We start from the raw sequence: 13111 nt of genomic DNA, 5'->3' as shown, positions 1-13111 counted from the left end.
AATAAGCGAAAAATGAAACCCTAATACATTTTATTTGCTTAATAACATTATAATTAAGTTTAAAAAGACATCAAAATCCATTATGATACAATAGCAGTTAGTATAGCTCACCTGAAATGTGGTGATTCTTCCTAACAACAAAGTTATTTACTGTGACACGTGCAGACTGGTTTGCGACCTGATAATGACGGAGGTGAGTGAGGCTGACTGTTGGATTATGATTCTGCTTGAGTATTACAAGTTTATATGAATAACCAATCAGAAAGTGGCTAATTTTAGTAACAATAACACAGTGGATAGGTACATCATCACATCAACACATTCTTATTTATAAGCAAAAATGTGTGGACATGGCTGACTAATGGATAAGGCTGACTTTAGGCGACTTTACCATACCTAGTTATTAAATAAACATAAAAGTAATTGATTAGAACGGCATTTCGAGATCCTTATGGGCGGCGCTTTGCCTAAGTAGGAGCGTCATTGGGTAGATAGACTGCGGCAAGTTTCGTGAAACGTAGCCGTTTCGAGAACTACAATAGGTACTGGCAATCCTTCATAATATATCGCAGCGCCACGACGGCGCCATGACGGCCAACTTATGATTTTCGCACTCTATATCAGAAAAAATTACATGACATTTTGAAAAGTGACAATATTACATTTATATAGGTAGAAGAAAATGGCCAATAAAAATTTCATATTTTATTTCAAAATTTCCCACCATTTCAGCGTCATCTACCAACGCCCAAATATCTCAATTATTTTGTAGATTTCTGTTTTGCACATTATGACATTTCACGTTGGACCACTAGAGAGTGCAAAGATCGCGTTTTGAATACTTTGTTTTGACGTTCGGTTCAGCTGAGTTTGTGCAGAGCAGTAATAATACGATTGACACATTTACTGATAACAAAATCATCATCTAAATACAATACAATCAACAGTGAAATGCATATGAATACAATGACAGTTGTTTTATTTGTTATAAATAACCGGTAATATTAGTTTTTAAAATGTGGGTTAAACCTGAGGAGGTGCTTTTAGCTTCGGCTTTTTGGTAAGTTCATTGGTTTCGATAAACGTCACAATAAAATGACACAGTTTTGCTAGGCATTCAAACTAAAGGCGATTTGTTATTGTAGGGAAACTGATGAAAATACCAAGTTCTTTGTGCAGCAAAGGAGAAAAGGACACGGAAAATCCAAAGGCCTGTCATCTTTATTTGTTGGCACATTAGATAGCGTATTTGACACAAAACCTGCGCCCTTTCGAATTCTCCATCAAACTCCCTTATCGGAAGTCTATTATGGTTGGTAAAGTGTTTATGGCATTCACATATTCTAATGAAATACAATATAGGCGATATTTTCACGTAAAATTCATACTCTTGTTATTTACATTTTTTGTTTGATGTACCTAATTGATTTTATTGCGCCTTTTGTCTTCCAGTTATAGCTTGCGCTCTGACAAAGCAGGAGATCGAGCGCGATTGGAAATGGTTGTTTGATAATATCTTGCCGACCCTCAATTTATTTGATTCTGAAAATGAGGTTACAGATTTCGTCTGCTGCAAAATCAAATCTATCATTGCAACTGAACAAGAGAGTATCACAGAAGGTAACTAGTAAATCTTATCAAGATATCATTAATATATTCTTTCACCCTAATAGATTGAAGGGCTTATGCAGGTTTAACCTATTAACTTATTCAATTGTCAATTAACCATTTTGAAATCATTGTGAGATCTCATTTGAGTAGAAGATACAATGGTGAGCTTTACAGTCTGTACATAGATTTCAGCGCAGTTTTATTAATCTATTATGTTTTATCAATCTATTATATCTACACTTCGCTACCTTGGCTGCGTGCAACTGTGTGAACGTGCATAGAGAGTAGGTAATGCCGAGTTATCCAATAGAACACAAAGCAGACCAAAAATTCACTGGTTACATGGATAACCAATGACTACTGTATGTTTTGGTTACTGAATTGGAAACCGGCCATTTTGGATAGGGACAGGTGAAGAGAGTTGTAGAAAACCATAACTGATACGAGGGAATCACAGTGAAAATATTTTCATTATTCACCGCTTCCTATGTTTATTTTATACAAACAAAATATAAAATTGTGGCATTTTTGGTTGAATTAATTGAATTCGAATGCTGTAGCATTATAATCTTTTTGCATACATTTATATCAATTCTGAGTCAATTAGCAAAGTATTTCTAATGATTTTCATCTATGGTAGTGGGTCGATTATTGGTTTATATTTAAAATGTTTTTTTAATCTAAGATCTTATACATAATATTGATTCAATGAAAATTCTCTTAATTGAACGTAGTTATGCAGAATGTAGCCAGTCCACAATAATGTCGAGCTGAGATAATGGCACTTTAGCAACAACATGATATTAAAAATGTATATAAAATTGTAAATAGTATTTTATTTCAAGAATAATTTGTTTGCGGCTTGGCTATTTTCAGCATAACGTAGAGAAAACCTTCTCGCATCTGATCTATATCATATCTCATTTTTTTATTTTTTGTGGACTGGCTACTTTCTGCATAACTATGTCCAATTGGGATCCCTTCATTTTCAGATGTATTATAAGTTTATTTTGACATGTTTATTTCAGATGAAGATTCTTCTAAATTCAAGAATATTATATACAAATTTCATAAAATATTCAACATGCCGAAAGAAGAGAAACTCGTCAATAAGTACTCATGCAGGTTGGTTGTCTTCCAGTTTTGAGTTTTAGTTAATACCTAATTAAAAATATAATATATTGCATCGTATTAAAAGATATACCGTAGAATCTCACTGACCAGCGCCGTATAAAAGCTGATAGCACTGATTATTGGAACGTTGGAAAACTGTAAACAAAAAACATGAAATTGATGCATATTATTTCCTACACATCATAGCAAAACATAGAATGTTATCAAATAGTGCTGGAGTACTGAACATGCCAGACTTGTGAAGTGCCGGATTAAGTAGTAAGATCCTCATCATCATCATCATCATCAGGGGCGCGACAACCCGGTGTGGGTCCTGGCCTCCTCCAACAGCTCACTCCACCTGTCCCTATCCAGTGTGGCCGCTTTCCAATTTGGTACCCCCAGAATACGGCAGTCACTGGCAGCTCCATCTAACCAGCGAATCTTTGGCCTCCCTCTTCTTCTACGTCCTATTGGATTGCTGGACATCACTCTCTTTGCCGGTTCATTGATGACCTAGTCATCGCAGTCTCCCAATCTTAATTGATTGAACTGTGCTGCAATCTTCGTACAGCCCGTAGAGCTCAGAAGTAGTAAGATTCTACCGTATTATAATATATAGAACTCGTTTTGATTATACTGTTGTCGATTAATATAGAAACGTTGCGTTTAATAAGAAATATATAAGTATTCAAAGGACAGATCTGGGAAGGTGTCTATTTGGCAGTGAAATAGATGATTCATTTGAAATCAATTTCTTTGTTGTCATAATGAGTTATAAACAATTTTATAGGTATGTAAGTATGCTGCGAATTTGTTTTGTTATTGGATCGAATTTCCAAAGAGGAAAAAACTAGTAAATTTCATTATTGGGTTTTGCACTTATCTCTACATCTGAGTGACATCATGGTATAATTGCTGGACATGTGTGTATTAGTAATCCATATTATCAGTTGTTTTTTATTTCTATTATTTTATTTGGTCAACATACCTATATAATTTTTCCTTACACCCTATTCACCATACTTGTTATTTAGGTTTTAAGGACTTAAATTTGTAGTGTACAATAATTATGAAATATAAATAAATTATATAATTATAAATTAATTAACATATCAATGATATTGAAATTAAACTTTATGAAAATACCAGTTGATATTATTGAAATGGAAGTCGATAATTTTTGTATAAAAAATTTATGATATATTATAATTATTAGTGAAATGTAGTCATCCAGTGATTCCCAAACGGTCTGAAAGGTAATCCTAGAGAGCACTGGTTGACGAAATAAATCAGTTCTGCAGAATTACGTCGAAATGCAACGTACATGACTGAGAGGAGTGGAGTCAGATTGCAGAGGCCTTCATCTAGCAGTGGATAGATTCAGGCTGATGGTGATATAATTAGTATATTATTCTTCTAATGACATATTATGGATGTGAGACATTGATCCCAATTGACGGCTCAATACAGAAACTTCGGCGTCTTACACACAAACAATTAATGCGACCCTAACTTAACCTTAACCTAAAAATGCCAAGAAACATGATTTCCTGGTCTGAAACAAGAGTGCTGGTCACAGGAAGAATCCTATATCTATCAGTATATTAATTTATCGAAAGAAAATGAATAACAGTTTATTAGTTCAATGCTAACCTTATTTTCTATACTGTTTTATTGATGACCCTTCAGTACCTAATTGAACGAATTATTTATGTATTGTTATAGTTACTGGGCAGGCAAAATTCCTCGACAGGGCTGGATGTATCTGTCGGTGAACTACCTGTGCTTCTATTCGTACATCTTCGGCAAGGAGACCATAATTGTGTTGCGATGGGCAGACATCACAGAACTCAGCAGATTGCAAAACACGCTGTTCGTGCTAACGGACTCCATCAAAATTGTGACCAGAGACAAGGAATACTATTTTTCAGCTCTGCTTCATAACGCGGAGGCGTTCTCTCTTATTCAGCAGCTTACTAATATGGCGATGAAACAGTAAGTGCCGATATAATGAGACAAGTCTATTGAAATGAGTATTCGATTTTATTATAATGGACCAATTTGCAACACCAGTCTCAATTCTATTCAAATATGGACAATGTTTGGCATCATTACAGCTCCTTGCATTTCCCGAAAACCGGGCAAAATCCGGTATTGTGTCTTCCACCCAACTCCGAGATTGCCTATCTATAGCATCATTACCACACAGCGGGAAAAGTGTAATTTTTGTATAGATTATTACACAAAATCAGTTGCTAAAATGGTAGTATCTTCATTCTTCTTTTGACCATGTCCGATCCTAATAAGATCATATGGGTCTCCACAGAGTAGAGGTGTATAGGTATTAACAGATTTTTGTTTTAATGAGAAATAGATTTAGCCACTCAGTGACGTCCCAGTGAAAAGTATGTCCTAAATGACCCTGCCCATAGACATCTGAGTCTACGAATATAAATTTTATTCTTCTGAAAACAAATGAGTGTGGTTAAAAAATGAACTATTCCGACATCGCAATACTTCACACGTTCATAATTTCACATCTATGTGGTCCTATTCTGCTAACATGTCCGCAGGTATCTGCTTAAATATTGCCACAATCAAATACAATACTATATTATATGTAGTCGAAAAATGAATTCTGGGTACATTGCAATAAGGGTACATATAATGCAGCAGTAGCGAAGGGTGGAGATAGGCTGTTAAGATCCTCCATAAATAGTGCACACTAAACTTTGTTAGCCCTACGTATTTGTTTTTATTAAACATTAGACTACAATTTACATATGGTGGTGGTTAGTTTTGAAATACATTTAAACCCTGCCTAAACCAAACCGTAATAGTTTTGGTATACTTTGGGTGATATGACAAAATTGTGCACACTTTTTCATTCATACTTATTTGTTTTCATTGGATTAAGAATACATAATACACATATTGTTGGTTATTTTTATTTAATTCATTAAGCCCTACCTATGCCAAACTATAATAGATAAAAAAATTAACTATATATAAAATTATGTATGATTTTTGCATAATTTTAGATATTTTGTAGACAGATGAGTATTTTTTGACTATTATCTATTATGGCTTGGTTTCGCAGGGTTTAATTGAATTTTAAAAACTAACCGACACTATCTGTAAATTGTAGTCTTATTTCAATGAAAACAAATACGTATGGCTAACAAAGTTTGGTGTGCATTATTTATGGCGGATCTTAACAGCTTAACTCCACCCTCCGCCCACTGTTGTGTAGCTGTGGCCACTTTAGTACATATTGAGATTATCTTCGTAAAGATATTGTATTCTGTGTAAGTAAACAGCTTGATCGAATGTTAAGGTTAAAAACACGGTATTAATTTTATTATTACTACCAATATCATTGCTGGCCTAGTTTAAATTCTCAAGGATATTTATATTTTATACAAACAATTTTATTTATGTAAATATGCCACCATGCCTTGAAAATACTGATTAGAATTGCCATGCATTGCACTGCATAAATACTATCTCTAATTAGGAATATTAAATAATATGTATTATGCATTGCTTGTTCATATACGATTGCACTTGGAAATTTTTTGAGTTATACTTTCATACTTTATATTAATTACTAGAAGGTAAATAACCCATTGGTTATTTCGAAAAAATTAAACTAAACACTAATCGTATATCGTATAACATGGAACATGCACAATGGAACCTAAAAGTAGTTTAAATAAAATATAGAATTATGGATGCAATTTAATTTTAATGCTTTTAGCCTTTGAGTCATTGACTAACATAATTTGTTATGTTAGCATTATGATAAATGATAAGAATAATGTTGTGTGATGAAACTAATTATTCGATCTGTAATTTATTTTTGCCTATAATCTATTATAGTTTATTTGAGGACAGGCATTTATTACATTTAAATTAGAATTCAAAATAAATATGTACTGTGTATCAAAGATGTTGGAGAATTTATCTTCTTCGTTTTTGTGCATATTATAAAAGTGAAGCTGGAATAAAGGGTCTAGGACGATTTGGCGCCAGGACAACTGGACGCCAAGCAATTCGAAAATAAATAGACGTTAGGTACTTATAGGTACTTTTAAAAAAAATATTTAGGTAATATTATTATTTATATTTAAATTATTATATTATGATTTAATAGTTGGTGAGAATTTAAATATGCACACGTAAATACTGATTTAATCGTGCGTATTATGTTTAAGTTCCAACAAAAAAAGAGTTTTTTATTTTTGTATAAAGCCTTAGGCATGGTAATTCTCAATCCGCAATATAAAAAAACATTATGTTAAGAGTAAAATGAATTAAAACTACTAAGTAGTAGATAGAAACTGATTTAAATTCCTCTTCTACGTTCTGTATACGTGTCTACGAAAGTGCGGCGTCCAATTGTCCTGGCGTCCAGTTGTCCCATTCCTGGAATAAAAGTACTATTTCTAATGATTAAATTTCCCGCAAGTCATCTTGCCCTGCAATTTTATCTGTACCAAGCTTCACATATAAGCTCTTGAGATTTATTTTCCAGTGCCGCACTTAGACAAAAACACCACGCAATTAATGTTATAAGCCTAGAAGAAGTGTGCAATGAACCATCATTATTTAGATGAACGATAGATCACGTAGAATACAAATAGCAGTAGGTACGTAAGTAAGTCACCTAAGCAAGACATCAAAGGCATGATGCCATTTTCTGTTTTATTAGCAATTTGCTAAACTATTTACAAATGCTGCCAACACAAAGAATAATAATATTTATATTGTTTTGTATTGCGCGGGTTAAGCGTCAGCCTATAACATCGTGGGTCCCAGGTGTCCCAGGGCCTGTGTCTGGCAAATACACATATTATTTACAATTAGTGTATGAGTCAGAGTATTGACCTAATAGGTTGAGCAAATGGCTAACATCCTTTTCTCGTTAAAACAAAATCTGTTAATACAAAATCTCCACCCTGCAGAGGCCCATATGATCTTCTTAAGATCGGACATGGTAAAAAATCTTCTGGAATCACTCACTATCAAGCATTGTAATAAAAAATGTTCACATTACTCCCTATATTATTGTAATTCAATCTTTTTGCTTTGTATGGTTAATGTTGGGTGTTTTCTTTCAGCTTGATAGATGACAAAAATTGCAGTTTCAACGAAGATAAAGACCTGTTAACGAAATCTTCCAAGAACGTCCAGAAACAGCCGTCGTTTCTGAAGAGAGACCTGGACGCCCGGAAGCATTCGGCCGCCTTCACCCTCAAGTTCCGACTGCCGCAGTCGGAAAAGCTTGACGGCATCCAAGAGTGCACTCTCTGGACTCCGTACGATAAGCGTCACAATTGGGGGAAGATGTTTTTGTCGCAGAATTATCTGTGCTTCGACAGTAGGGTAAATATTAATGTCAGCAGTCTATTCTAGTTTCTACATATAAAGTAAGCCGGGTAGAGATGCCTAAGTTCCCATAATTTGTTCGCCAGTCACTACAAGTTGGTATTTTAACCATTTTTAGGACCTATCGTTAGTGACGACAAAAGACACGCTAGAAGATAGACCTATCAAATTTGATATTTTGAAAGGGGTCCCGACAAAACCGCCTGGATATTACTGCCCAGGCATTGCCGCCAAAACAATTTAGAAATGAGACAATTTTTATTTTTACATAATATTATATTTTAGATACACAAATAAAAAAAACATACGAATAAAGATATAAAAAAAATACAAATTGCTTCAAATTAAATTTCAATATTGTGTGCTAACCTTTTTAAATATTCTAACTAAGTGTTAAAAGCTGATTATTTTTAATTATTTCTCTACTACAAGCTGCAACGGATTAAATCTCAATTTACACTGATTCATCGATACGCAATTCTATCGATACACAATTCGAAAAACCAAGAAGGCACTTGTTTTATATATTTTTGTATTTTTTTCGGGCGGTTTTGTTCAGGCGAATTTGTCCAAGGGGTATTGACGAGCACTGGTACGGGCGCATTTGGTTTGGCGGCAATGTCTGGGCTGCAGTGTCTGAGCGGTTTTGTCGGGGTGCCATTTTGAAAATATGATGAAAAAATGGGGAATTTTTTCATTGTTTCATGTTAAAAGTTCACTGACAAATCATTGTTAAAAAGAGATTTATTTTTGTTCTGACAAATATTCAGAAAACGTTATTTTGATCAAATATGCCGTACAGTAATATGCCAAAATAAAGCATAAAAGTTACATAAAGATTCCACCAGTCCAGTCATCCAAATTAGGCATCTTTCCCTGACTTACGAGGGTGGGTCAATAATTCCTTAGAAAAAAGCATTAAAACAGTTTTTATTTTTGTATTTTATAACATAATCTCCTTGGAGCTCAATACACTTGGTTAGACGTTTCTCAATTTTTTTTAAACCGTCAGAAAAATAAGTTTTCGGAAGGTCCTCAAAATAAGTATTTGTCCGATCGATGACTTCTTCATTTGAAAAAAAACGTTGTCCACTTAGCCATTTTTTTAAGTTTGGGAAAAGGAAAAAGTCACTGGGGGCTAAATCTGGCGAATACGGTGGGTGGTCGACCAATTCGAACTTCAATTCTTCAATTTTAGCCATTGATCGTAAACATGTGTGAACACGGGCATTGTCCTGATGAAAGAGGATTTTTTCGTGTTTAAATGAGGCCGTTTTTCTTCAATTTCGTTTTTTAGCTGGTCCAATAAAGATGCATAATAATCCCCTGTTATTGTTTTTCCTTTTTCCAAATAGTCAACGAAAATAATTCCACGTGCATCCCAAAATACAGTAGCCATAACCTTACCAGCTGATTTTACGGTTTTCGCCTTCTTTGGACATGGTTCGCCTTTCGCAATCCACTGCTTTGACTGTTCTTTCGTCTCGGGAGTATAGTGGTGTATCCATGTTTCATCTACAGTCACAAAGCGACGAAAAAATTCATCCGGATTGCGTTGCATGAGCGACAACAGGGCTTTAGAGGCCACCACCCTATTGCGTTTATTGTCGACTGTGAGCAAACGCGGCACCCATCTTGCAGAAATTTTTTTCATGCCCAATTTGTCATGTAAAATAGAAATGACGCTACCTTTTGAGATCCCTGTAACCTCAATTATCTCACTCAACTTTAATCTTCGGTCACTTAACACCATATCGTGGATTTTATTGATCATTTCTGGTGTAGTCACCTCTACAGGACGTCCTGAGCGTGGTTCATCCTTTGTTGATGTACGACCACGTTTAAATTCATTTAACCAGTTATAAATAGTTGCAAGTGAAGGAGCAGATATGCCGTGAACTAAATCCAACTCATTTTTTATTTCCTTTGCTGTTAACCCTTTTATATTAAAATGTTTAATAACAGCTCTAAACTCAATTTTCTCCATTTTTGTAAACAAGCAATTTTTTTTTTTAAATGTACGAAAATAAAAAACAACAACCCGACCAATCTGATTGAAACTTCGCAGCATACTTAATCGGTAGTGCCGCTGCATGAAAACAAACCGCTTACAGTACTAGTCGCGCCACCTGTCGGCTTTTCTAAGGACTTATTGACCCACCCTCGTACCTTATAATACCTTATTGAGGGGCACGATGGAATAGTAGCAGAATACCCATCTCTGAAGCCATGGATGTGGGTTCGAATCCCGCATCTGACAAAAATCATATGCTGTTTTTTTAATTTGAGAAAAGAATCAACATGGTTGGATGAATAACCACTTTAATATAACCTCCACCTTGTGTGCATCCTATGTGCCTTACTTATCAGTTAAAATGGTATTCTTTTTTAATGGAGTACAGAAGTATCTACATTTTACAGTGGGAGAAATAGTCAGCTCACTCATACGTTTGACTTGTTTAAACAACACTTTTGAAAAGTATTTGGGCCATATGCATAGTACATATTTATATTTAAATAAGTCAACATAATCATTACTCAGCGGACTTTTCTATAAATAGTGACTAATGACACGCAGGCTGCGACGCTGGTGGTAAAAGATTGAGACAAAACTGACGATGTCAAATATGTAAAATTATGTTTATACAATAGTCAATATAGTTTCGGACAAAAATATATTTGTTATTGACCAACCAAAAAAGAATGAATAATCTGTGATCATTTGCAATAATTATTGATGATTGGTGGATTTTGAAAAATTGACATACTGATTAATCGATGGAGTGAACACGGAGAGCGTGATGCCATTTCAATAATGAATATAACGCTACCTGAAAGCAACAGTGAGTTAAAGTGAAAAAAGTTGATTTCGAGATAAATATGCCAATCGATTACTGAAAGCTATACCTACATAATGAAACAATGAGACTTCAAAGCAACAGTGGGATAACTGAAATAACCCACTCTTAATGTTAATAATGTTATACAAAAAATATTAACATTATCATTTTAATAAACCGCGGAAAAAATCAAAATAAACATATTATAGCCAATGATTTGATTTGTATAAAACAAACATTAAAGTTCAATTATCTCGAAACTAGTATTTTTGAGTTATCCCATTATTCAGGTAGGTAGCGATAGATTTCCAATTGGCTACTCCTAATATACCTATTTAGAGCGCCATAGAAGAATCTTTATACACTAAGAGTGCTGTAAAATTAAAAAGTTTGATAACCACTGATATAAGGTCGAATAAAAGACAAACTTAATTATTGTGCCATAAGAGATAATTTAATAGCAGCATGTTGGCCTCAAATATTAGGTGCCGTATCTTGTCCGCGTGACCCTACCGCTGAACCAAATCGTCAATGTGGAGAAAGCTGCGACAGGCGGGGGAGGAGCCGGAGCCGGCAGCAGTGCTTCTTCCACCGTCTACTCAGTGTTCATCTCCATGAAGCACAATAGCTTCCTCTTCTCCAATCTGGACGATATTGACTTCATCGTCGCCAAGCTGCTGGAACTACTCACCAAACTGCCAAGGTGAGACAACTTACTCACAAAGGTTTTCAGTATGGTTGCGTTGATAATGTAGGAAAGTTATTCTCTATGTTGGCAGCTCTACTTTGTTTACTTACTGTTACCAACACAATAGTATTGTATGTATTAGGCTTTTGGGTTATCACTGTGTATTTTGCCTTTTTTTCCTCAACGTTTTGGACTCATTGCAGTGGCCATTCTCACTAGAAACTGTATAAAAGATCCTAACTCCACGTAAAGAAAAAGGTCCATTTTCTTTGTGTGAAATGTATACTACATAATTTTCATTAAAACAAAAAATAACAAAATGAATGTTTGCCTAAAGCAGGGATTCTCAACCCCGTGCCCGCGGTTGCCACGGCGCCCGCTTACCGATTTGTGTGCGCCCACCACTATTCGACCGCGTCAGAATTTTTTAATTTCAATTTTATTTTGACGAATAATTTACAAATTTTTTTTTGTGTATTATTTATTACCAATGTCCAACTATAAATTTGTTTTAAAGTAGGCTGTGCCCCCGCCGCCCTACCGATATTTTAAAATGTATCTAGGGCACAAAAAAGTTGGGCCCTAAAGCATAGTGCTTTTTTCACTATATGTCATACAAATTTTGTTTGTGAAGAACTTAGTTATGAAAAAAGTTTCAAGAAAAGCTTCAATGTGTGTGATTTAATGGCACGTGAGATTACCCAAACTGGACCATGTGTTTTATTTTTATTCAGAGAAAAGCCGACAAAAGTCTTCAATTCGGAGGCATCAGAAGAAACGGAATGGAAACCGCAGCCTCCGCTCTCCACCATATTCAAAACCAATCACGGCGCCAGAATAAAAGAACTTCAGGCGGAAAAGGTAAAGAATTTGTTATCAATTGACCGATTTCATTTAAAAGTATTATCGAAACACATTTTGTAATCTACCATTGATTATCATTTAAGATAAGTGTTTTTTATTGTTATTTCCTATAAGAATTTTTTGAAATTTTGCCCAGGAAAGGTTAAGATAAGATCACTGAAAAAAATACAATTAGATAAAAATGTTCTGACATAAAATTATTATTATAAATGTACCTCATTGTAAATTTAAAAGAATTAAAAAACAGAAGTTAGTTTTTAAGGTCGAGCTGCATGGATTGTCACGAATCGTTAAATGCTATTTTACCATTGCTGCTTGCTTTCTACTTATTGGGTATTTAACGGAAGGTGAAACAAATGTAAATGAACATGACGGGGTGCAAGCATGTGCACTTAGGATTAGTGACAGATGTCCAAGTGAAATGTCAAATGAAAAACCCCCTAATGTAAGTTGAGTCAGACTAGTTTAGGTATAAAATAAGATGCCCCCATGGTGGCCTAGTTGGAAGAGTGGCCATTTTGAAGCCGTGGATCACAGGTTAGAGCCCGCTGCTGGGGTAATACATGTTATATTTTTCATGGTGTGTGTTTTATCCATTGCA

The 13111-nt window shown here is 34.7% G+C and overlaps 1 protein-coding gene across 1 annotated transcript in view; it reads left to right on the top strand.

Moving 5' to 3' along the window:
- The first annotated feature begins 855 nt into the window (after positions 1-855).
- Tbc1d8-9 (TBC1 domain family member 8/9) overlaps positions 856-13111 on the top strand; it is a 48100-nt gene continuing 35844 nt past the window's right edge. Inside the window, exons 1-8 of the mRNA XM_085958134.1 lie at positions 856-1060; positions 1146-1312; positions 1453-1620; positions 2640-2736; positions 4453-4722; positions 7851-8115; positions 11444-11661; positions 12381-12507. Of these exons, the coding sequence (XP_085814260.1) occupies positions 1017-1060; positions 1146-1312; positions 1453-1620; positions 2640-2736; positions 4453-4722; positions 7851-8115; positions 11444-11661; positions 12381-12507 (1356 nt within the window). The 5' untranslated portion in view covers positions 856-1016. The remainder of the gene's footprint in view (positions 1061-1145; positions 1313-1452; positions 1621-2639; positions 2737-4452; positions 4723-7850; positions 8116-11443; positions 11662-12380; positions 12508-13111) is intronic.

The sequence above is a fragment of the Rhyacophila brunnea genome, unplaced genomic scaffold, assembly GCF_057557595.1.
Source record: "Rhyacophila brunnea isolate RB1 unplaced genomic scaffold, BYU_Rbru_1.0 scaffold_7, whole genome shotgun sequence".
In the NCBI taxonomy this organism is placed as follows: Eukaryota; Metazoa; Arthropoda; class Insecta; order Trichoptera; family Rhyacophilidae; genus Rhyacophila; species Rhyacophila brunnea.
The sequence above is the reverse complement of the archived record's forward strand: the minus strand, read 5'-3'. Positions and strand labels throughout refer to the sequence as shown.